Genomic DNA, 24,770 nt, shown 5'->3' with positions numbered 1-24,770 from the left:
GAAGTTAACCAATTGTAAAAATTGGTAGCTTAAATGCTATATAAGCCATACTTTTGCTATGCAAGCTAGCCATTTGCAACATTTGTTGTAATTAGCATTAGCAACAATTAGCATCATATAGCATTTAAGCTAGCATACTTTTGCTATGCAAGCTAGCCAATTGCAACAATTGTTGTAATTAGCATTAGCAACAATTAGCATTATATAGCATTTAAGCTAACATACTTTTGCTATGCTACTTTAGCATAACTGCTATGGAAGTTAACCAATTGTAAAAATTGGCTTATATAGCATTTAAGCTACCATACTTTTGCTATGCAAGCTAGCCATTTGCAACATTTGTAATTAGCATTAGCAACAATTAGCATCATATAGCATTTAAGCTAACATACTTTTGCTATGCAAGCTAGCCATTTGCAACATTTGTTGCAATTACCACTTACAAAAAATAGCATTATATAGCATTTAAGCTAGTGGATTTCGCTATGGAAGTTAGCCAACTGCAATAATTGGCATTATATAGCATTTGAGTTAGCAGACTTTTGCTATGGAAGTTAGCCAATTTTTGTAAAAATTAGCATTTAAGCTAGTATACTTCTGCTATGCAAGCTAGCCAATTGCAACAATTGTTGTAATTAGCATTAGCAACAATTAGCATCATATAGCATTTAAGCTAACATACTTTTGGTATGCAAGCTAGCCAATTGCAACAATTGTTGCAATTACCACTAGCAGCAATTAGCATTATATAGCATTTAAGCTAGTGGATTTTGCTATGCAAGTTAGCCAACTGCAATAATTAGCATTATATGGCATTTGAGTGAGCAGACTTTTGCTATGCAAATTAGCCAATTGCAACAATTTTTTTCATTTACCTTCACAGTTTAAATTCGAAGTTATTTGAAGCATGTTTTAACAAGACAAAATCCAATTACAAAGCACACTCTCTTTGTATGACAATTTAAAGTTTGAATGGGAGTTTTATGTTGAGACTCTAAACTGTTATATGAATGGGTTTGTGTTTGGTTTCTTTATAAAAAGAAATTTACTATCAACTTTACTATCTAACAAAAGTGCCAATATGCTTCTCCGAAACACAATACAAACGGAGGTTTACGACACTGATTAGCATAATCGCTAACTAGCTTAGTGCTACGTGATAAGTAGTAACATCTCATCAGTAAAGAATACAATGCAATTGGCTTCATGTACTCACCATTACACGGGATCTAACAACACATAAGACGATCGAACTCTCGACATTTCGTATTGATTCAGCAACCCAACCTGAGTGTAGCAGTGAACTCTCGCTCTAATCACTGGCATGCACGCACCCTCACATTACAAACAAACAAGGACTGTTCTTAGCTGCCGGCAAAAATCGATTATGAAATTCATTGGCAACTAATTTATTCATCGATTTTAATCAATTGGTGTAACCTCAAGAAGCTAGTTTAGATAGATGTCTTAAAATTGGCAGATTAAATTGTTTTCCAAAGTAAAAGCTGTTTTTTATCATGTGCTACTTTAACAAAAATATAAGTAATAAATCTGATATTTATAACTGTGAAGTTATATTTAATTTCAAGATGTTAGACAAGTTTAACGTGAAGGTCCTAAACAACTAATTGGTTATCAAAATAGTTGTCGATTACTAATCAATTGGTCGGTTAATTGTTGCACATCTACTTTCATTGTAACACCAACCAACATTTATTTTTAACTAAAAAGTGGCTGAGGAGAAAGAAAGGCTGGGCTTGCCTACCAAAACACAATTTTTCTCCCCAACACCAGGGGCCGCTGCAGCACCCTCAACACCCCACTGCATATTTGAACTCCATTGCCAGAAAGTGACGTGCAATCAAAAGAAAGTGACCCGATAAATTGCAGTTAGTACTGTAAACTAGTTGTCTATTACTAAACTGCATTTTATTGAAAAGAGTATTTAAATCACAGTTGATGGTGGCCACAATGTCAATATTGCTCCCCTCACCAATATTATACAACACACTACAAGGCATCAAAATCTCATCTGCTACAGGACAGATGAAAAACATTGCTTTCAAATTGTTTTGAACAGGATGACCCCCCCCCCCCCCCCCCCCAAAATCACAAGGGCATGTCAACAGTAACAGAAGTGTTGAACAAATCAGATCAAAATAAAAGTTATTCCTGTTTGGAGGGTCACATCATTCCTTTCCGATACTTCATTTTCTTGGCCCACATGCATCCGTCTTCTGACAATCAGTCATAAATTACGACCTCTAAACTTGGACCGCTGGCTCCAGCCTATCCCAGTTTCGTTCTCCTCTTATGTTGGCGAGCGTGAAAAGAACGGGGGAACAAAGACTGCCCTTCTGTGTGGTAAGATAAGAGCTTTCCTTCACAGCTTCGGGATGAGTTCTTAGTCCATTTTAAGACTGCGGTAGATGTAGCGAATAAAAGCTAGCGAGGCCCAGAAGGACACGCTGCCCAACATGAGTGAGAAGACTAGTGCCGTGAGCAGAGAGTAGCCGAAGAATTCCGTACTCTGTACCAGGCCGCTCATGGAGGACCTGTTCCTGTAGTAGAACACGGAATAAATGAAGATGAAGATGCCCGTCGAGCCCGTGCTCAGCACGCTCCGCCACCACCAGCGGTAGTCCTCTCCGGACAACAGGAAGTAGGTGAGGGCCACCGAGATGCAGGCGCCCACTGAAAGGAGGATGGCGAAAACGCACAGTAGGATGCCGTAGAGCGTGTAGTGTTCCCTGCCCCACACTGTAGCGAAGATGTAGTACAGCTCCACTGAGATGGCACTAAAAAGGAAAATGAATGGAAAGCACAAATTGGTAGTTTTTAGAGCTGAAACGAATACTCGAGCAACTCGAGTTTAAAAACTGATCCGAGTAATTGTATTCACCTCGAGTAATCGTTTATTTTGACAGCTCTAAGCATCACGTTTCGCTCGGACTACTTTTAATGCGGGACAACTCGCTGACGTCACGTGCGTAGAGGAGGAAGCAATAAAAAAATATAAAAAAACATTTCCGCAGCCGACAGCCGCTCCAAACTACGCTGATGTTGCTAAAAACTAGCCCGCATGATGTTAAGTTGGTAGCAGGTAGCATCTGATGAGTCTCATAGAGATCACATGTATGTTGAACTACATGCGAAACGACAGACTCTGCCGCGTCTGGGCAGCGTTAATAAACAGCCGCCATCTTAAAGCAGTAGAGCGCTAAACGCTAATAAAGAGCACTAAGCGCTAATAAATAAGATTAAAGTTACTGTCTGAGTCACTAGCTCACGTAACGTTAGCCCTGCGGAGGGCTAGGTTTCTATTAATTATGACCACTTTCGATGCGTGGCTAACGTGTCTTACATACAGGCTTTAACATAACATAGCTTTGTGGAGTGATGAGGGTGTAAAATAAAAACTCAATAATGCTAACTATCAATTTTAGCTTAGTAGTCATTGCTGGATAAAACACCAAGTAGCACTGGTCCCTAATGTGCTCCAATACAGCCTGTATCATACATTTATTTTGAACACTGCAAAAACTCAAAATCCTATCAAGTCTTACAGTTTAGAGTAGCGTAAAACTTAAATAGAACTTAAAAATGGCTTGAGACAAATAGAAATTCAATTGAAACACGTGGGAAAAAATCCTAACTTTTACGTGATGTGTGTTATCAAGCGTAATGGCATATTTTTTTTTTAAGAAGATCAAAAGGTTTTTTGAGTGAAAGCAGTGAATTTGTCTTTTTTTTTTTTAATTCTAGTTACATCTGAGATGCAATTGTTGGCTGTTTTCAACAATATACATCGAAAATAAAGACAGTGATTGACTGAAAATGGTTCACGATTAGATGTTTTCTCATGTATATTTATAATTGCTCTTCACCTAAAAATATATTTGTTTTATCCGATTACTCGATTAATCGATAGAATTTTCAGTCGATTACTCGATTACTAAAATATTCGATAGCTGCAGCCCTAGTAGTTTTGCATATACATTAAATGCTACGTATGAAGGAGTATTAGAGCCAAACCTGTGTGCTTGCACTACAAGTAAGTGCACTTGCACTGCAACTAAGTGCACTTGCGCGCGCGCGCGCTCGCACTGCAACTAAGTGCACTTGCGCGCGCGCTTGTACTACGAGTGTACTTGCGCACGCTTGCACTACAAGTAAGTGTACTTGCGCGTACTTGCACTTGCGCGTACTTGCACTACAAGTAAGTGTACTTGCGCGTGCTTGCACTACAAGTAAGTGTACTTGCGCGTACTTGCACTACAAGTAAGTGTACTTGGGCGTACATGCACTACAAGGAAGTGTACTTAAGTGTGCTTGCACTTCCAGTTAGTGTACTTGCGTGCTACAAGTCACCACAAGTAAGTGTACTTGCGCGTACCTGCACTACAGGTTAAGTGTACTTGCGCATACTTGCATTACAAGTTAGGTGTAGTTGTGCGTACTTGTACTACAAGTGTATTTGCATGTACCTGTACCACAATTAAGTGTACTTGCAAATAGGTGTATTTGCATGTACTTCTACCACAAGTAAGTGTACTTGCACGTGCTTGTACTCCAAATAGGTGTACTTGTACCTCAAGAAGTACTAATACTCCTTCACACATTTTTTCACATAAAAGCCAACTCTTTAGCAGAAATAGCAACATTATCCCACCTGAACGGCAAGAAGCCACCGATGCCCATGTGCACAGCAGTATGCTTGTACCACGGCTGTGTCGGGATCTGCCGGGCAATGTTCCGCGTGCGGCAGGGCGCTTGGAAACCGCCCGCTCGGTTTTTGCCGACGATCCCGCCGATGACGGTGAGCGGGAAGCCCACCAACACCCAGGCGCCCAGCAGGAGGAGCACAGTGGTTGCTGGTAAGGCCTGTGTGGAACCGCTCCACCAGTGGACCGAGTTGACGATGCTCCATGTCAAGAACAGAGGAGCTGTAGGAATAACAAAGAACAGCTAGTGGTGATTATCAGTGTTATTATTTTAGCTAGTTAATTGGGATCTTTTCAAATTAGCATTAGTTCCCCAGCATAGCATAATGTACCACAGGCAGTTGTCGAGAGAAGTCATTTTTGAAACTGACATTTCTTCAAGAAATGAAAAGACAACACCTTTATTATTTGCATCCCAGTGGAAAGAATCTGGTTTAATAAATGAACTCCCTTCTTTATGAGCTGACTCACCGGAAAAGAGAGTTGACGTCAAGATGATGTTCCACACCCAACGCTTGCCGTTTATTTGCGTGTAAAAGCTGCATGAAATGTAACCCGACACACAGCTGGTCAGAGCGTACAAGACGATGGCCGCAGAGTTGATGGCACCGTGGTGGTGCACGTTAAACATTCCCAGGAGTGCCATGATTATAATTCCTAGAACAAAATACACACGTTTTAGCAAGATTAGAAGAGTGTGCGTATGTAGAAATAAATACCTGTGGAAAGGGTAAGGAACTGGGCGCCCACGCCAAGTACGGCGCACAGCAGGCTTTTGTAAGGAGGAAACCGAAAGACGTCGGTGTGAATGATCTTCCAGCCGTTGTCTCCTTGGTCCAGGTCATCACAGCCTGCATCCTCCTCCACATTATACCTGCAGATGAGTTTAAAGTTGCTACAGAAAGTGACTTTAAATGATAGCCGCCCAGTTTATCAAAATCTAAATTTAAATATGAATAGAAATATTTTTCTAGCCGCAAACCTGGCAAAGTCGTTCTTAAGAACCCGCATGAGGATGATAATGACAAAGCCCAGCAGCAGCACCACGAGCACCAGCGAGTTGATGATGGACAGCCAGTGGATCTCAAGCGTTTTGGGGAAGAACGAGTAGTCCCTCAGGCGCTCGGCTCGCCGGGCGTGAGTCAGGGGAGACTCGAACCAGCGCACGCTGTATGTATGAATGACCGTCAGGCTGCCGCCACCCACCCCCACGCCACCTAAGGCTCCTCCGCCACCCTCCTCCAAGGGAACAGGTTTGACGTCCTTCACAGAGACGTTGGCGAAGATGACAGAGTCGCCGTTGTACTCGATGTTGAAATCCAGATGAGTCCACAGACCCACCTGTTGCGGTGTGCAAAGCCAGACAGCGCAGCAAGGAGGTAAGGTGAGGATTTTGCAGCAGAAACTTGCCTCGACACTGTTGGCCAAAAGTATTGGCACCCCTGCTATTCTGTCAGATAATGCTCAATTTCGCCCAGAAAATGATTGCATTATTATTTTGCTTGCAATGAAAAATTACAAAAGACAATGAAAAAAAATTAAATCATGATCATGTTACACAAAACTCCAAAAATGGGCCCAACAAAAGTATTGGCACCCTTTGAAAAATCATGTGATGCTTCTCTAATTTGTGTAATTAACAGCACCTGTTACTTACCTGTAGCACATAACAGGTGGTGGCCATAACTAAATCACATTTGCAGCCAGTTAAAATGGATTAAAGTTGACTCAACCTCTGTCCTGTGTCCTTGTGTGTACCACATTGAGCATTGAAGGAATTTGGCCCCCCGGCCAAGCCACGGAAATAGCGCCAGCCGAACGAAATGGGTGTTCCGCTAGCACCACTCCCGCAAGTTGGCCGGAACGGCCAAAATTCCGCTCGTTCACTCCCGTGTTAACCCTTTGTACTGACTCCATGCTCAAAAAGTTTGAAGACGGCTCACCGAAAACAGGTTGACAATTTATTCTTTGACAGTGGTCAAAAAAACGAGGCAAAAACAGACGACGGAGAGACCCTGCTGGATCCAGGGTCGGCAAAACAAGGCTACATAGAAATGTTTCCGAGCAGTGACCGTGTTATCTAACGTTCAGTTCTTTTTGAAAGCTGTGGGGGAGTGGGCCGGGCCGAAGGCGTGGCTGGGTGTCGTCTTGGGATCATCTCTCTGTGGCTGGTTTGGGCGGTGAAGTTAGTGCGTCAACTTTCGTGGCTTGGATGTGGTTGCCACGGCAACCGACGCAGGTCTTGAGGTCCAAGGCGCCCGCTATCAACTTGTTATCCTGGTTGGGTGAGATGCTACTTGTTTTAGGACAGAGCGCCATAGTCTTTGTCCTGGAGTGCCCGGGAGAACTGATTGCGAGAGTTGGTGCGTCAATCTTGCTCGTGATGCACACGTTGGGCTTCTGTGATAAGATGGCATTGTGTATCTTTTATGCCCTCTATTCTGCTACTTTTCATTAAACTATTGTATAGGTGCTATCTATTTTATATTAGGTGTGTTAGAGTAATACAAACAGTCCTACGGTAAATATGAGAAATGATACCATTCCCTGATTGATTATATTACGTGTATTAGAGTAATGCAAACAGTTATATGGTATGTGCGAAAAAGGTAACTATTCCCTTCAGCATGGAGAAAGGAAAGAACACCAAAGAACTGTCTGAGGACTTGACAAGCAAAATTGTGAGGAAGCATGGGCAATCTCAAGGCTACATGTCCCATCTCCAAAGGCCTGAATGTTCCTGTGTCTACCGTGCGCAGTGTCATCAATAAGTGTAAAGACCATGGCACTGTGGTTAACCTCCCTAGATGTGGACGGAAATGGGAAATTGACTAGCGATTTCAACGAAAAATTGTGCAGACGGTGGATAAAGAACCTCGACTAACATCCAAACAAGCTCAAGCTGTCCTGCAGTCCAAGGGTACAACAGTGTCAACCTGTACTATCAGTCGGCGTCTGAATGAAAAGGGACTCTACGGTAGGATTCCCAGGAAGACCCCACTTCCTAGGCTGGAGTTTGCCAAAACTTAACCTAAAAAAGCCAAAAACGTTTTGGAAGAATGTTCTCTGGTCAGATGAGACAAAAGTAGAGCTTTTAGGGAAAAGGTATCAATATAGAGTTTACAGGGAAAAATACAAGGAGGTTCCCTGATGTTTTGGGATGGCTTTGCTGCCTCTGGCACTGGACTGCTTGACCGTGTGCATGGCATTACGAAGTTTGAAGACTACCAACAAATTTTGCAGGGCCCAGTGTGAGAAAGCTGGGTTTCCCCTCAGAGGTCTTGGGTCTTCCAGCAGGACAATGACCCAAAAAAAACCTTCAAAAAGCACTACAAAATGGTTTGAGAGAAAGCATTGAAGACTTCTAAAGTGGCCAGACCTGAATCCCATAGAACACCCGTAGAGAGATCTGAAAAGGCACCCTTCAAATCTCAGAGACCTGGAAGAGTTGGCCAAAGAAAAATGATCGAAAATTCCTGCAGAGCATTGTAAGAAACTCATTGATGGATACCGAAGTTGTTTTGTCTAAAGGTTGTGCTACCAAGTATTAAGCTGAGGGTGCCAATACTTATGTCCGGCCCATTTTTGGAGTTTTGTGTAAAATGATGATGCTTCAATTTTTTTTCATTCTCTTTTGTGATTTTTTTCATTGCAAGCAAAATAAATGAAGACATTTCAACCAATGAATTTGTAATTGCAATCCCTTTCTGGGAGAAATCGAGCATTATCTGACAGAATTGCCGGGGGGCCAATACTTTTGGCCAGCACTGTATATTACATATTGCTCCTCTAAACCCATACAGCGACTTTACCTTGTGGCTATGAGGCAGGAACCCGCTCTCCTCGATGTATCCAACAAAACCCCAGATTGGAATATCATCCAGCACAAATTCAAAGTAGTACAGCTCCTCGATGGCCTCGCGCAGCTGGTTCACCTAAAACAGTTCATAAGCTGAGTCCCTTATGTAAATATAAAAATTAAAATCCGCATGAAGTAGCACACACTGCCTATTTTCCAGATACAGTACAAAGTCATTTAAGTCATTGTTGGATTCTGTTATAAACAAATGCGTGTCACTAAAGGATGCCAAATTTGATTACATGCAGTCAGAGCAATATCCAACAACCAGTAACTTAAAATTCAAATCAACATACAAATCATCGTTTCGTCCAGCAGTCATAAGTCACAACCATGAAGATCTCAAACCATTTCAAACCTGTTTTTCTGAAAGCGGGAGCTGGCAAAGAGTTTTCTTCTCAACATTCTCTCTGAAGCGAATTTGATACAATGATTCGGCCATTCTGTCGCCATCCAGAACTTCTCCCAGGCTCAGGGACTTGTGATGCACCTGCAGAAGAAGTCATCAAATATTTAGGGTTAACAAAGAAACGTACGTAGGTCATCTACACTTTCCCTTCCAAATATACAAAACCACAACAAATGAGATTAGGCCTGGTCAATTCAATGTATAGCGCAAAGTGGGTTCAAGACAAGTGATAAGCACGTCTGCCTTTTAGTTCTGCCAAGAATCAAACCTTGGACTTCCTCACCATTTGGCTGTAATCTAAGTATTTCACTATAAAATGGCTGGAAGTTTATTTCCTTAAGCCAGAAATATCCTTTAAATGAGCAATATGTAAGATCGGCACTTGAATTACTCATTTAATGGGCCGAATATTTCAGTAGAAACGTGCTTTTTGGAAATACTTCTGGAACAGTTCTCAATGGTTAAATCGAGATTTGCCCATTTAAAAAATTGTCAGCCTGTAAAAGTTGTTCTTTTGATTCTGTGTAAAGAAAGGATGTCCCGCCCTCCACCAATCAGCCAATTACAAGATAAGTTCTTTGTCTTGGTCCAGATTGCCAGAGCTCTGTAGGCTTAGTAAACTCCGGCTGCAGAAAAAAGACAAGGACTCCCAAAGCTCCCACTTCAAGCGTGTGTATTTGCACGTACTTGTACCACAAGCGCGCGTACTAGCATGTACTTGTACCACAACCACGTGTACTAGTACTACAAGCGCGTGTACTAGTACAACAAGCGTGCGTACTTGCGTGTACTTGCACCACAAGCACGTGTACCAGTGCTACAAGTGTGTGTACTTGCACCACAAGTGTACTTGCGTGTACCAGTGCTACAAGCTCGTGTGCTTGCATGTACTAGTACTACAAGCACGTGTACCTGCGTGTACTTGTACCATAAACGCGTGTACTAGTACTACAAGCTCGTGTACCTGCGTGTACTAGTACTACAAGCACGTGTACCTGTACCACAAGCGCGTGTACTTGTAACTAGGGCTGCAGCTATCGAATATTTTAGTAATCGAGTAATCGACTGAAAATTCTATCGATTAATCGAGTAATCGGATAAAACAAATATATTTTTAGGTGAGGAGCAATTATAAATATACATGAGAAAACAAGACATCTAATCTTGAACCATTTTCAGTCAATCAGTGTCTTTATTTTCGATGTATATTGTAGAAAACAGCCAACAATTGCATCTCAGATGTAACTACAATTAAAAAAAAGACTAATTCAATGCTTTCACTCAAAAAAAAACATTAGATCTTATTAAAAAAAAAAAAAATATATATATATATATATAATATATATACCTAAAAATGCCGTTACGCTTGATAACACACATGCCTTAAAAGTTAGGATTTTTTTTTACCACGTGTTTCAATTGAATTTCTATTTGTGTCAAGCCATTTTTAAGTTCTAGTTAAGTTTTAAGTTGGTCTAAACTGTAAGTCCTGATAGGATTTTGAGTTTTTGCAGTGTTCAAAATAAATGTATGATACAGGCTGTATTGGAGCACATTAGGGACCAGTGCTACTTGGTGTTTTATCCAGCAATGACTACTGAGCTAAAATTGATAGTTAGCATTATTGAGTTTTTATTTTACACCCTCATCACTCCACAACGCTGTTATGTTAAAGCCTGTATGTAAGACACGTTAGCCACGCATCGACAGTGGTCATAATTAATAGAAACCCAGCCCTCCGCAGGGCTAACGTTACGTGAGCTAAACACTAATCTTATGTATTAGCGCTTAGCGCTCTTCATTAGCGCTTAGCGCTCTATTGCTTTAAGATGGCGGCTGTTTACTAACGCTGCCCAGACGCGGCCGAGTCTGTCACTTTGCATCTAGTTCAACATACATGTGATCTCTATGAGACTCATCAGACGCTACCTACCTATCAACTAGCATCGTGCGGGCTAGTATTTAGCAACGTCGGCGTTGTGGCTGTCGGCTGATGTAAGTTTTTTTTTTTTTTTTTTTTTGCTTCTTCCTCTACGCACGTGACATCAGGGCGTTGTCCCGCATTTAAGTAGTCCGAGCAAAACGTGATGCTTAGAGCTGTCAAAATAAACGATTACTCGAGGTGAATAAAATTACTCGGATCGGTTTTTAAACTCGAGTTACTCGAGTTGCTCGAGTATTCGTTTCAGCTCTACTTGTAACACAAGCATGTGTACTTGCGTGTATTAGTACGACAAGCTTGTGTACTTGCGTGTACTACTACTACAAGCACGTGTACCTGCGTGTACTTGTACCACAAACACGTGTACCTGCGTGTACTTGTACAACAAGCATGTGTACTTGTACCACAAGGGCGTGTACCTGCGTGTCCTTGTACTACAAGCATGTATACCTGCATGTACTTGAACTACAAGCATTACAATTATTTGTACTACGAGTATTTTCCCTAGCAGCACAGCAACGCCACCAACAGAATTTCTCCAGAAATTGCATTTTCTGGTTTCTAATTTTAATGCAACATGATATCTTAGCTTGATTCTCGATTGCAAAGCACTAACCTGGAAGCCCGAAGAAGAATCAATAATTTCATCTTGGTTGCAGTAACATTTTTGGCAACCATCTTACATACAGTTTTGGTCCTTTAAATAATAACTGAGGTTTTACTGGCCTCTCGATCTGTTTTGTATTAACACAGCCCATGCAAACCCCGTGAGTAACAACAGAATTACCTTGTCTGGCCTGCAAACAGGCAAGGTGTAGAAGTGATACGTCTCCTGGGGGTTATGATAAGGACCCACTTTATTGACATACATGGTAACGTTGTCCCCAGTCTTATACCCAAGTGTCCGGACAGAGAGGAAGCACAGGAGCAAGATGCAAGGTATGCTCATTGTTCTCTGGCGGCAGCCTGGCACGTGTCCCCTTTCAAAGTACATAACTCCTGGTGAACACATGAAAGATGAGCCATCAGTTTTCGATTCTGATTATTCGGGATGCACTGATGTCTGTTTTAATCAAGCCCTTCTTTACACACTCTTAAGAAAAATGTTCCAATGCTAACGCACTGATAGCATTTTAGTATTCAGTATTGATGCATTCTTTGAAGAAGTCTTTTGTCTCCTAGTGTGATCTAAATAAATTGCCAAAGTATGAGCTAGTTCATATATACAGTAGTACTAAATGGTTAATATCTTGACTTTATCATTCTTCGATTATTTTTCCCTTGAATATTCAGATTTTTGACGGTATTTAATACTGACTTCAAATTGACAACAAGGCTGGCAGCAACCGTTCCAGTCAAAATGGCATTGACCTCTATTGCCGTCAATAGCAGCTAGTGAGTTAATACTTTAAAAAAGAAAACGGATACACGTTCTGTGTACCCGTTACACTAGCAAAAATCTGCTAGCTTAAATGCTATAAAATGCTAATGTTATAAAATTCTTTTTTTTTTTTACAATACTCTTAACAAATGGTTCAAAATTACGAATGCATAAAAAAAAAAAAAAAAAAAACGTTAGCTAAAAAAAAACTTAGCTTACACTACCGTTCAAAAGTTTGGGGTCACCCAGACAATTTTGTGTTTTCCTTCAAAAGTCACACTTTTATTTTTTTAAAATGCGTTTGACAAGGTTGTAGCACTTTTCCCAATCTTCCTCTGTCCAATGTCTGTGTTCCTTTGCCCATATTAATTGTTTGCTTTTACTGGCCAGTCATAGATAAACCTTTTTCCTTTGCCACGCTGCCCAGAAAACCAGCATCTCGGAGTCATCTCTTCACTGTCGACATTGACACTGGCGTTTTACGGGTACTATTTAATGAAGCTGCTAGATGAGGACCTGCGAGGCAAACTAGAGACTTTTCAATACTTTTCTTCTTGCTCGGTTGTGCAGCGGGGCCTCCTGCTTCTCTTTCTAATCTGGTTATATCTTGTTTGTGCTGCTCTCTGAAGAGAGTGGTACACAGCGTTATAGGAAATCCTCAATTTCTTGGCAATTTCACTTATGGAATAGCCTTCATTTCTAAGAACAGATTGTCGAGTTTCACATAAAAGTTCTTTTTCTGGCCATTTTGAGAGTTTAATCAAACCCACAAAGGTGATACTCCAGATATCCAACTAGCTCAAAGGAAGATCAGTTTTAAAGCTTCTCTAACCACCTAAACTGTTTTGAGCTGTGCCAACATAATCGCACAAGGTTTTCTAATCATCTATTATCCTTCTAAGGCAACTAGCAAGCACAATGTAGAATTAGACCACTGGAGAGATGTTTGCTGTAAATGGGCCTCTTTACAAAACTACGTCGATATTGCATTAGAACTTGACGTTTCCAGCTAGATTAGTCGTTAACCACATTAATAATGTATAGAGTGATTTTCTGATTAGTTTAATGCTATTTCCATTGAAAAAAACTATGCTTTTCTTTCAAAAAGTTGGAAATTTCAAAGTGACCCCAAACTTTTGAACGGCAGTGTATGTTGGTCTTAACAGGGAGCAGCTGGATTCAGCCATGTGCAATGAGTTATGTCATGTTCAGAAATGCCACTAGAGGGCAGTGTACCCAACCAAATCAATAAAACAAAATGCAAACACTTTCAAAGCAAACCATTACAACGCCAATTTAATTAAACGAATACTCAATGCAACAAAATTTAATTCGAATCTTTTTTCTTTTCGAATTACTTGAGTTCATCGATTAATCGTTGCAGCAATAATAATAATATATTAATAAATAGTAATAAAAACACATTTAAGCAAGAAAGATCGCCTTAGATTGTCTCTAATTTCGAAAATTAAATCTTAACAACTAAGAATTTGTTAACCTAACGAAGTTATCTTTAAACTTTTTAAAGGTAAACTGATTTTCTCATGGAACAGTTCGGAGGGGGAAACATTTAACACACTGTCTATAGAGTCCTGAAAGCAAAGTTTACATATTAGCACTTACGCAGGACCACGCAAAAGAAAAACGTCCAACAACAAACAAATTGACTTAAATCACTTTCCTTGTCGCATTGCATTTTTTACCATTTGCTCGCCCCAGGGTGAGTGTTGTGTGCTCTTGCGTCAACAAACCTGTTTCAGCGTCGGAATCCTAAAACTTCAGGCCCGACGGTCGACGTCAAAAATCTGTGCAGATTTAAAATCCAAACATTTGAGTGGATTCTCGACGAAGCTTTCTGCTCGCGAACCATTTATATGATAAATACTCAAGTACGAGAAGCCGGCGACGAACTAACGCAACGCTTTCAGACGTCCGACTCCACGTCACCTCGAAAAATAAAAATAACGAAGCTCGCTTCGGTTTTCCGGGGTGGGCGGAGAACACCTAAACACGCCTTCGTTGAACTCTACTCGTTTATGACCAATATCAAGAATTACTCCCCAAATTTGAAAAATGAACAGCGTATTTTAGTTAAATCCTACCCACTCTTTTGATTTAAAATGTGTGTGAGGTGTCAATCTTTTGGCAACAACCATATATTCATGGCCGGATTTCCTTGTTGCGCATCTGGCCAATCAAACCCACGCTTGCTACTGCAAGTGATTTAAAAGCACACGAACACATCGATAGGGATCGTCTCATTGAAATCACGTATATTAGGCTAGATGTCTAGAGGTAGTCAGCGGCGTAAGTTAATGGCCGTCGTATTCCGTTGGAGCACTTCTCCTATGGGACGCTGTTTGTAAAGCAGTACATGTTGTAAATGCCATGCTTTAAATAACTATATGTCTCCAATACGTAAAAGTGACACGAAAAAAAAAACACAAAATACCCTTTAAAGAAAGTATCTGACGCAAGATGGCCACCGACTCTGCCTTAAGATATCTAATTTTACATGTAGTTACCTGTGGTGTTTTCAGAGCTACGCTCGATAGATGAATTAGTAATGTCTGCTAGTTAATTTCCCGCTAAATCGACGTATTTCCTGGCGGTAGACTAGACGCATCGAAAGGCAGGCAATTGTGATTTTGTGTACATCGTGACATTTGCGGACACTAGGTACTAATTACTGTAAAAAAATACTTATGTCACTATTGCTGAAGAATATTTATTTTATTCGGACAACATAAATGTGCGGCGTCGTGCATTTGACGCAGCTATCATCGCACTAGTGTACTTAACACTAGAATCTGCTTGGCTTGCGAGGTGCTAACGTTACTCCCGCTAGCTAGTTTCAAATTCTACAACCTTGAAAAATGCAGTACACTGAAACTGTAATCATCATCGTTTTTAATTTACGTTCTTTCCCCAGAGCTTTGGACTCCACACGACCACAATGGGGATACACGGACTTGCCAAACTCATTGCCGACCACGCTCCGAGTGCCATTAAAGAGCAAGACATCAAAAATTACTTTGGTAAAGGACGCAGTGTTTTGTTACTAAGCGACTATGAGGAGGCCTGCTTGAGCGATAAATAGATATAATTATTAGATAGAGTAGAAGTGTTTAATGAATATCCAGTAGATTGCTATCTCTACTTACGAACGTCTCTCTACACAGGGAATTTTCATGTTACGACACACCTCAACAGAAAAATATTATCTCTCGTTAAGAAAGGCAAAAATACCCTCCCGGAGTTTACTGAAGGTAACATACTTATAGCTGTGCTGCCATTGACTATTGCCTAGCATCTTTTTTGGTATCCACTTGGCTAAGAGGGACCTCTATTGTCTCAGCGTCCTCTTCATTCGCCCCTCATGTTCTGACAGCATTACATGAGTGTATTAACCTTTCTTCTTCAGGCATGAAAATTTCTCACCTTTCGACGAAATTGGCCATTTTGAAGTCAAATAACACATATAGGGTGACCTACGTGAATTGTGTAGATCCAAGGAGAACATTTTTAAGGGGGTGGGGGGTGGCCGGGAGATTTTTTAATGTCAGACGGTTGGTGTGCAAATGGGGAAAGCGGCACAAAGCCAAAAAAGTGCACCGGAATGGCCAAAACATTTACTTATTTCAACGAAACAAAGGAGGGTACACCGTTGTGTCCTGGCTGCACGTCAACACAACTAAAGCGCCGTCATCCAGTTGTAATTTTGGAAGAGGACAGGAGACAATTACAAGCTGGCAGATCGTAGGTCCATCTAACTAACTAACGACATGTTTTGTTGAAGTTGCTTAGCCTGTTGTGATATGCAATGAGTCCATTTATCGCACGGTAAATAAAAATGAGTGCGGTAATTTTCAAGGCGGTATTGTATCACCGCGCGTGTACATTTGTGTGTGCGTGCCGATGACACATGAGACTACAGTTCCTTTAACAGATGTTTATTGTTCATCAACACGCCGTAGAATTAGAGTTCAGACATACAAAATAAGGAAACACGTCTATATTAAACACTGTAAATGTTAGCATTGCTACATTGAGGCTAATGAGGAAAAAGGACAACCTACTTTAGCCTGCTATAAAACATCGGCAGTCTTCTCCAAAACGCAAACTTGCGGTTAAGAGGTGACACTTCAAACATGAAAAATTGCTGGTTAACAGCATTTGCAAACGAAAAAAAAGTGGGAAAAAATTGATTAATGACATCACATGCAATGACAAAAAAAGCTTTTTTTGCAGAGTGTAAAGCATGGGTGTCCAAACCTGTCCTCAAGGGCCGCTGTGGGTCCTGGTTTTTGTTCCTACCAATCGAGCACAGACAGTTTGAGGTTTTTGCTAAAACAAGCAGCACCTGACTGCAATCAACTGATTACCCTTGTGAGACACCAGATTGGTGAAAGGTTGTCCTCATGATGGGTTTGGACAAAAACCCGCACCCACTGTGGCCCTATGTGGAATAGTTTGGACACCACTGGTGTAAAGCTTACGGTTAGCGGTTTCGCGAACGTACTTCCGGTGAGCATTTCAAAATAAAAGCACATCTTGATCGTCGTATAAATAACGTTTTCTGGAGTTAATCCCACATATTTCAGAATTCAGATTTTACACTAAGAATAGGTTTAAAATGAGTCCCTGTATGAAAAATCTGATTGGCAATGAACAATTATAACTATTATTAGTCTATTCTTTGTTTTTTACATTATGCTCTCATTTTATGTTTTGTGCAATAATATAATTGTAACATGTATTCGTTACATGTTTTGATGCATTTTTATGCGTTATAAAAGAGTTATGTCAGAATTTTGGGGAGGGGTTGAATGGATTAGGGCATTTACATGGAAAACATGTCTCTACTTCTGTAATTTTCAGTTTACGAAACTACTTCCAGAACCAATTAATTTCGTAAGTAGGGGTACCACTGTAATTGTAATCGACTAATGAGGGCATACTTTGGCAATGAGCTACAGAAAGAATAATCTGTTGCTATTTTTTTCTCCCCAGGCCGAAAAATCGCTATTGATGCCTCTATGTGCATTTACCAGTTCCTGATAGCTGTGCGGCAGGATGGCAACGTGCTGCAGAATGAGGATGGAGAGACGACTAGGTACAGTTTTGGTAGATAAAATTATGTCATCAGTTTAAAGGTTTCGTGCCGTGCTTTATAACTTATGTAGTTTTTGACATCCTTCATGGGTTTGCATTCATTACTACTTCTTAATAGGCTGTTTTTGTAAAATATGTAATATTTCTAGAAGTAATATGGCCCAGTCCTACTACAAGTGCATAGTTGTTTCATTCCCTATTTGGCTTTTGTTTGCGCTTCTCATCCGCAGCCACCTCATGGGAATGTTCTACAGGACCATTCGCATGCTCGAAAATGGCATTAAACCCGTTTACGTGTTTGATGGCAAGCCCCCGCAGCTCAAGTCGGGAGAGGTTAGTGTGCATCTTTGCTATTGTTTCTCACAACTTGATGTTTTCGTGGGGTACCAAAAGGACTATTTTTCCCCAAAAATGACTCGACAGCTTTCCCCACACCTACAACATTTTGGTTGTCTGTGACTGTAATAAGGACAAGAGCTACAGAAAATAGATGACTCGGTTTCACTTTACTCCTCTGTTTCACCTCAGCTGGAAAAGAGAGGGGAAAGAAGAGCAGAAGCTGAGAAACTGCTCGCGCAAGCCCAGGAACTGGGTACAGTATTCCATTGAGTGACTGAGTCTCCTCAGATCTTCATGTATTATCGTGTCTGCTAAAATATTGTTGTTTTTGGACTTAGGGGAGCAAGAAAACATCGACAAACTCACTAAGCGCCTGGTTAAAGTCACCAGGCAGCATAATGATGAATGCAAGAAGCTGCTTACTCTGATGGGAGTGCCTTATATTGAGGTTTGTAAGAGGCGAACTCATGAGCCCCTTTCACGATAAGATTCAATAGTATACGTGGTTGCAGGCACCGTGTGAAGCTGAGGCCAGCTGCGCCGCTCTGGTCAAAGCGGGGAAGGTCTATGCCACGGCAACAGAGGACATGGACGGGCTGACTTTCGGAACAAACGTCCTGTTAAGACACCTCACGGCCAGCGAAGCAAAGTAATGTTGCTCTATTACAGTTTTGTGGTGTTTTTCCCATTTCCTCTGTGTAATTAAAAAAAAAAAAAGTAGCACAAGAGGGAACAAAGTAAGGAACAGTGGTAAAAGGACTGACTAACCTGTGTCCTTGTGTGTACTTGTGCTACGCTTGCGTGGGCTTGCGTGTACTTGTACTACATTTGCATGGACTTGTGTGCGTGTACTTGTACTACGTGTATGTGTGTACTTGTTCTACGGGTGTGTGTACTTGCAAATACTTGTTCTACAGGTGCGTGTTCTTTCGTGTACTTGTTCTACGGGTGCGTGTTCTTGGGTGACCTTATTCTACGGGTGTGCGTATTTGTTCTACAGGTGCGTGTACTTGCGTGGTCTTGTTATACAAGTGCGTTAGTACAAGTATACTGACCAGCACAACAAAGCTACCCACACAATTTCTTCAGAAATTCCATTTTGTAGTTTCTGACTGAAATACAACATTAGTATGATAACATAGCATTATTCTCCATTACTTTTCTGGCAGCCTAAAGGAGAGGGGAAGGGGATGTTCTCTTCAATATGTAGTTTCTGATTGCAGTACCATTTTTGGCCACCAATCTAACATATTGCTCCTAATTTCCGTCATTTTGGTTTATAGGAAGCTTCCAGTCCAAGAGTTCCACTTCAGTCGCATTCTGCAGGACATTAACCTGACAAATGAACAGGTAAAAATTGTTGCAAGGCACACTGGACTTTTTTTGTTGTTATTTATTTGTGCGCTGATTAGATGATGTTTGCCTGCTCTTCCTCTTACCTTCCTAATGTGTTTCCCCACCAGTTCATAGACCTGTGTATTCTGCTGGGATGCGACTACTGTGGTACCATCAAGGGGATCGGTCCCAAGAGAGCCATCGACCTGATTAAGCAACACGGTAGTATCGAGGAAATTTTGGAGAACGTTGACAAAAATGTGAGGTTAATGAAGATTCAAGTCGGTTGCTTTTTCGGCACTTTATTTCTTCTTCTCGTTTCTTAAATGTAGAAGCACCCGGCACCGGAGGACTGGCTATACAAGGAAGCCAGGCAGCTGTTTCTGAAGCCTGAAGTGGTGGATTGTTCCACAGTAGAGCTTAAGTGGAACGAGCCGGATGAGGACGGGCTGCTGCGCTTCATGTGTGAAGAAAAACAGTTCAAGTAATACACGCATCCATACATCCAGCCTTTCTTTTTTGTTTCCAAATTATTTTTAAAAATCAGAGTGTAATTTATTTGAAATGTCGCCCTAACAGGTCACTTTTATTTATATGCACAAGTTTTAGTATTTACATTTTTAAAAAGATAAGTATTTTAAGCATTTTTTCCCCTGCCATTTTTGTACTGAAAATGAACTGAACCAAGCCAAAATTACATTTTCGTGTTCTGTTACACCACTTTTGTTTGCAGATGAATACAGAGGCAAAGCAAAACTTCCTCAAATGACTTTTCTCCATTTGCCAGTCACTCATTTTTAGAAATTGACTGTGTGCCCATATAGTGAGGACAGGATCCGCAATGGGTGTAAGAAGATTGCAAAGAGTCGCCAAGGAAGCACACAGGGACGACTGGACTCCTTCTTCACAGTCACCGGGTCCCTGTCGTCCAAACGGAAGGTATACTGAAAGAATTATTTTTGTATGAGGTGTAAAGCAACTAAGCCTCTAGCAATACGCAATAAGTCAGTTAATGGCACGGTAAATCAAAATGAGGTTGGTAACTTTCCCAGCTGCGATTTATCATGCGTGTTGATTGCATATGAGACTCCAGTTCCTTTTACAGATGTTTATTGGTCATCAACACACCATGGAATTAAAGTTCAGACATACAAAATAAGGCAACACATCTATGTTAAATTTGTAAAATGTTAGCATTGCTACATTGAGGCTAATGGAAAAAAAACCCACTTTAGTCTGCAATAAAACATTGGTGGTCTTCTCCAAAACGCACGGTTAAAAGGTAACTCTTCAAACATGAAAACTGGCTGGTTTAGAGCATGAGCAAACAATGCGAAAACAAAATCTATTACTGACACAACATGCACAACGAACACAATCACAAAACACAGTTGTTCGTAATGGTCGGGTTTAATCGGGCGGTTCCTACGCAAATGTTTTACATGGCATTTTTTTTTGGCGTATTTTTACGAATGATGACTTTAGGCATGTTCGACAACACAGGGTTTGGAAACAAAATAGCGGCATCAAAGGGGGATTGGTGTTAACCAAAATAAATAGTCGCGTATTTTTGTAAAACACAGTACGTGCAGTGAGATTTTCAGCGGGGCCGAGAACGAAAAGTGGTATTTGCGATGTGGCAAAATGGATTTTGTCAAATGGCTTTTTTTTTTTTTTTTTGGCATGTGGCAAAATTGATTTTGCCATGTAGCTTTTTTTATGCCATGTGGCAAAATTGATTTTGCCATGTAGCTTTTTTTATGCCGTGTGGCAAAATTGATTTTGCCATGTAGCTTTTTTTCTTGCCATGTGGCAAAATGGATTTTGCCATGTGACATTTTTTTGCCATGTGGCAAAATGTATTTTGACACTTGGCATTTTTTTGGGTATGTGGCTAAATGGATCCGCTGTAATGTAAAGTCTATGGACAAAAATCACAACCACACGGTTTTCTGCCATTTAAAATGAATGGAAAATTTGAACGTGCACAGCCGTCAGTGGCATAGCCTGACTTGGTGCCAGTTAACTGTCAATGCGCTGTAATGGTAAGTGTATGGTCAAAAATCACAACTGCAATGTTTTTCTGCCATTTGAAATGAATGAAAAATTTGGACGTGCATAGCCGTCAATGGCATAGCCCTACTTGGGTGCCAGTTGAATTTCAATGCGCTGTAATGGTAAGTGTATAGTCAAAAATCACAGCCATACATGTTTTTCTGCCATTTGAAATGAATGAAAAATTTGGATGTGCATAGGCATCACTGGCATGGATGTGCATGCCCTGCAAAAATGCCATACACTCCCAAAAAAATGCCACATACCAAAAAAAAATACGCCACAAACCAAAATCCATTTTGCCACATGGCAAAAAAAATGCCGCATTTTAAAATACATGTTGATACATGGCAAAAATGCCATATGGCAAAATCAATTTTGCCACATGGCAAAAAAATACCACATTACAAAAAAAATTCCACATGGCAAAATCCATTTTGCCACATGGCAAAAAAAATGCCACATGGCAAAATCCATTTTGTCACATGGCAAAAAATGCCACATGGCAAAATCATTTTTGCCACATGGCAAAATCCATTTTGCCACATGGCAAAAAAAAATGCCACGCGGCAAAATCCAATTTTGCCACATGGCACAAAAAATGCGACATTGCAAATAAAATTCCACATGGCAAAAAAATGCAACATTGCAAAAAAATGCCACATTGCAAAAAAAAAAATCCACATTGCAAAATTTCACATAGCAAAATCAATTTTGCCACATGGCAAAAAAATGCCACACGGCAAAATCCATTTTGCCACATGGCATAAAAAATGCCACGCAGCAAAATCCATTTTGCCACATGGCAAAAAAAAAAAGCCTATTGGCAAAATCCATTTTGCCACGTGGCAAACACCACTTTTGGTTCTCGCTGTCTCGAGATGATTTTATCATGCAGGTTCTTGCAAAGAATTCCATTGTCTCTGATGAGTCCTGCCAAGACTAGATGGCGCTCTTAGACAAACCTCTACTCACAACTCACTCACTGGTGTTGTCTTTCTCACCTCCCCATAGGAGCCTGAAGTAAAAGGGTCTGCTAAGAAGAAGCTGAAGACCGGAGCCACACCAGGAAAATTTAAAAAAGGCAAATGAAAATGGCATTAACATTTCACTTTGTTTTCTTTCAAGTGTCTTAATGTCGTATTACACACAGTATTTTAGGGAATAAATGCTTGTTGAAAGGAATCTTTTACATGAGCTTCACTTCATTCCGAATGGCAACCTTGGGAACCGCCTATGCTGCCACCACCGTCCATTAGTTTCTGAATGCTGATGCCAAATACCTGCGTTCAAATTGATGGCATAATATATGGTAACTGGCAAATACTTGTCAAATCTTTGCATATTAACACACCCATGATAGCGCAGGCTAAAAAATTGCAATCCCCATCAGCGAAAATGCGCTTCAGCTATGTGAATGTATGTCAAGTCTCATTCTTTAGATTCTTTTCGTTTTCAAAAGGATGATGGCTACTTGACTAGTAATTAGGTGCACTCAACAAACTGGTGACATGTCAGTGGCACGGATTTCCAATAACAACCCCTGCAAAATAAAAACTTCAAACTGGAGTTGTCCGATATTATCTGGCAGTTGATTATATGGACCAATAAAAGCATTTTAATATGATATCGATAATATCGACTAGTTTTTCATGATCACTTTTGGGCCAATATGCATGTTGCCTTCAAAGTGAATGTAAAAGCCTTTTGCCTATGTGCAAGGGCTGGTCACAGCTTAGCACAGCAGTTTTGCATGTTGACTAGAAAGAAAAGTAAAAAAGGAATTAGGGTTCGAGCACCAACAGGCGAGAGGCCCTATTGTTTTGCAAAGGATCATTATTATTCCATCTTCATGGCAAATGAAAATGGCCAATTTGCAGGTCCGAACAGGCTCAAAAGTTCAACAAAATATTCACATACATGCGGCTTTGCGTAAATTTCGATAATTTTGCAACGTTATGAAAAAATGTCACAAAATGGCTCAGTGGCGCCCCCTCGAATTTCTAAAAAAGGCCTCCATGTAGGGTTTTCAACAAGCGATGAAATTTGGGGAGTCGATATGATGTGCAAAACTGCTTAGAAAAGTCTCTTGCACCCATATTTCAAACCCATCAGGAAATCTGATATTTTGGATTGAATGCTAAAAAACATGCAATTTTAGTCGAAAACCAGCGTGCACCTTTGAGACCATTGCACTGACACAGTTAGTTGGATCTTTCTCAAAATTGGTAAGACTGTTCATGAGACATATGAGATGTTGAGTTATCAAAATGGTAAGTTTTCATTCACGGGCCTGACCTGGGTGGGGTACCAAATTCGGGCGTTTCTTTGGCAACATGCCAATTCAGTAAATGACATAACGTCCTGATACAAATTGCAATGTTTTTCATATCTAGCATGCATGTGAGGTATCCGAGCCTGAACACGACTGCATTGAAATATTACCCGTTAGGCCTGGCGCCCCCTTGTGGGAACAGGAAACACCCTTTTTTTACGAGAAAGGCTCCTCCTTGGGGGGAAAAAATCAATTGACCTCAAGCCTGCATCACAGGAGCCTTAAGACATGTCTTGAGGTATCTAATGAAAAATATTGAGTTTTCGTCAAAGCGGCGGGGTCCAAATATTCTGCTTCCTTCTTCGTGGCAAATGAAAATGGCCATTTTGAAGACCTGAACATGCTCAAAAACTCAACAAAATTGCACATATATGCGACAACGTTGCTAAAAAATGTAGGGAAATGGCTCAATGGCGCCCCCTTGAAATTTTCAAAAAGGCCTCTCTATTTAGGTTTTTTCAACGTAGTGTGATTAAATTTGGTGAGTCGATACCTTATGCAAAAGTGCTCCAAAAATCTCTTGCTGCACCCGTATTCCAAACCCAACAGGAAATCAGGTATTTTGGATCGAATGTGAACTTTTTTAGCCATTTACAGGGTGCACATTTGCAGACCTTGTCGCCGAAGGAGTTAGTTGGATCGTCTTCAAAATGGGTGAGAGTGTTCAGGAGACGTATGAGATCTTAAGTTTTTAAAATTGTGCATTTTTATTCACGGGTCTGACCTGGGCGGGTTGCCAAAGTCGGCCATTTTTTGGCAAAACGACAAATTCAGTAAATGACTAATAACTGCTGGATGCAAGGTTCAATCATTTTCATATCTGCCATGTATGTGAGGTATCTCAGCTTGAACGTGACTGCATTGAAATACTTCCTATTAGGCCTGGCGCCCCCCGCCATTTCTTTTCCTAGACGGGCTCCTCCTCCAAGGGTAAAAAATCAATTGACCTCAAGGCTCCCCTGATGCAGGTTTAAGACGTGTTCAGGTGCCTGATGAAAAATATTAAGGTTTTGTTAAAGTGGAGGGGTCCAAACAGGAAAGTGAAAATGACTGAAGCCATTTTGTCTCACCACAAGTTTTGAACAGTCATAACTTTTGATTGTTATGTACATCTGTAGTGCTGTAATGCATGCTAGGAGGCATGTTGGACAATAACGGTGTTGGCAGCAGAGGTTGACTGTCTCCCCCTAGGGAGTAGTGATGGCCAAATGAAGCTTCTTGAAGCTTTGCAGTCAATTGATTCAAAGCTTCATGGTGGTTCATTTGGTCTTATGAG

General features: G+C 40.8%; 2 protein-coding genes across 5 annotated transcripts; one reads left to right on the top strand and one right to left on the bottom strand.

Annotated features, from left to right (window-relative positions):
• Positions 1-2,100: 2,100 nt before the first annotated feature.
• tm9sf1 (transmembrane 9 superfamily member 1) lies at positions 2,101-14,491 on the bottom strand. The gene is made up of 9 exons (XM_057823789.1): positions 14,067-14,491; positions 11,722-11,933; positions 8,942-9,073; positions 8,537-8,659; positions 5,707-6,065; positions 5,444-5,598; positions 5,196-5,381; positions 4,673-4,946; positions 2,101-2,798 (listed from the first exon to the last, which is right to left on the bottom strand). The coding sequence occupies exons 2-9, from the start codon at positions 11,926-11,928 to the stop codon at positions 2,405-2,407; spliced, it is 1,830 nt and encodes a 609-aa protein (XP_057679772.1). The 5' UTR covers positions 11,929-11,933; positions 14,067-14,491; the 3' UTR covers positions 2,101-2,404.
• A 356-nt stretch (positions 14,492-14,847) lies between these two features.
• Positions 14,848-22,681, top strand: fen1 (flap structure-specific endonuclease 1). Of its 4 annotated transcripts, none has more exons than XM_057824480.1 (12): positions 14,848-14,994; positions 15,248-15,353; positions 17,329-17,431; positions 17,661-17,763; positions 17,959-18,022; positions 18,108-18,217; positions 18,282-18,418; positions 19,053-19,119; positions 19,233-19,364; positions 19,437-19,588; positions 19,929-20,043; positions 22,174-22,678. In XM_057824480.1, the coding sequence occupies exons 2-12, from the start codon at positions 15,272-15,274 to the stop codon at positions 22,249-22,251; spliced, it is 1,143 nt and encodes a 380-aa protein (XP_057680463.1). In that variant the 5' UTR covers positions 14,848-14,994; positions 15,248-15,271; the 3' UTR covers positions 22,252-22,678. The 4 variants fall into 4 exon arrangements, with proteins under 4 accessions (XP_057680463.1, XP_057680464.1, XP_057680465.1 ...); XM_057824481.1 differs by having other exon boundaries at positions 14,927-14,947; positions 22,174-22,681; XM_057824482.1 differs by lacking the exon at positions 14,848-14,994 and adding an exon at positions 15,123-15,141 and having other exon boundaries at positions 22,174-22,681.
• Positions 22,682-24,770: the final 2,089 nt, after the last annotated feature.

Source organism: Corythoichthys intestinalis, chromosome 20 (genome assembly GCF_030265065.1).
Source record: "Corythoichthys intestinalis isolate RoL2023-P3 chromosome 20, ASM3026506v1, whole genome shotgun sequence".
Lineage (NCBI taxonomy): Eukaryota > Metazoa > Chordata > Actinopteri > Syngnathiformes > Syngnathidae > Corythoichthys > Corythoichthys intestinalis.
Note: the sequence above shows the minus strand (reverse complement) of the source record. Positions and strands in the feature narration are given on the sequence as shown.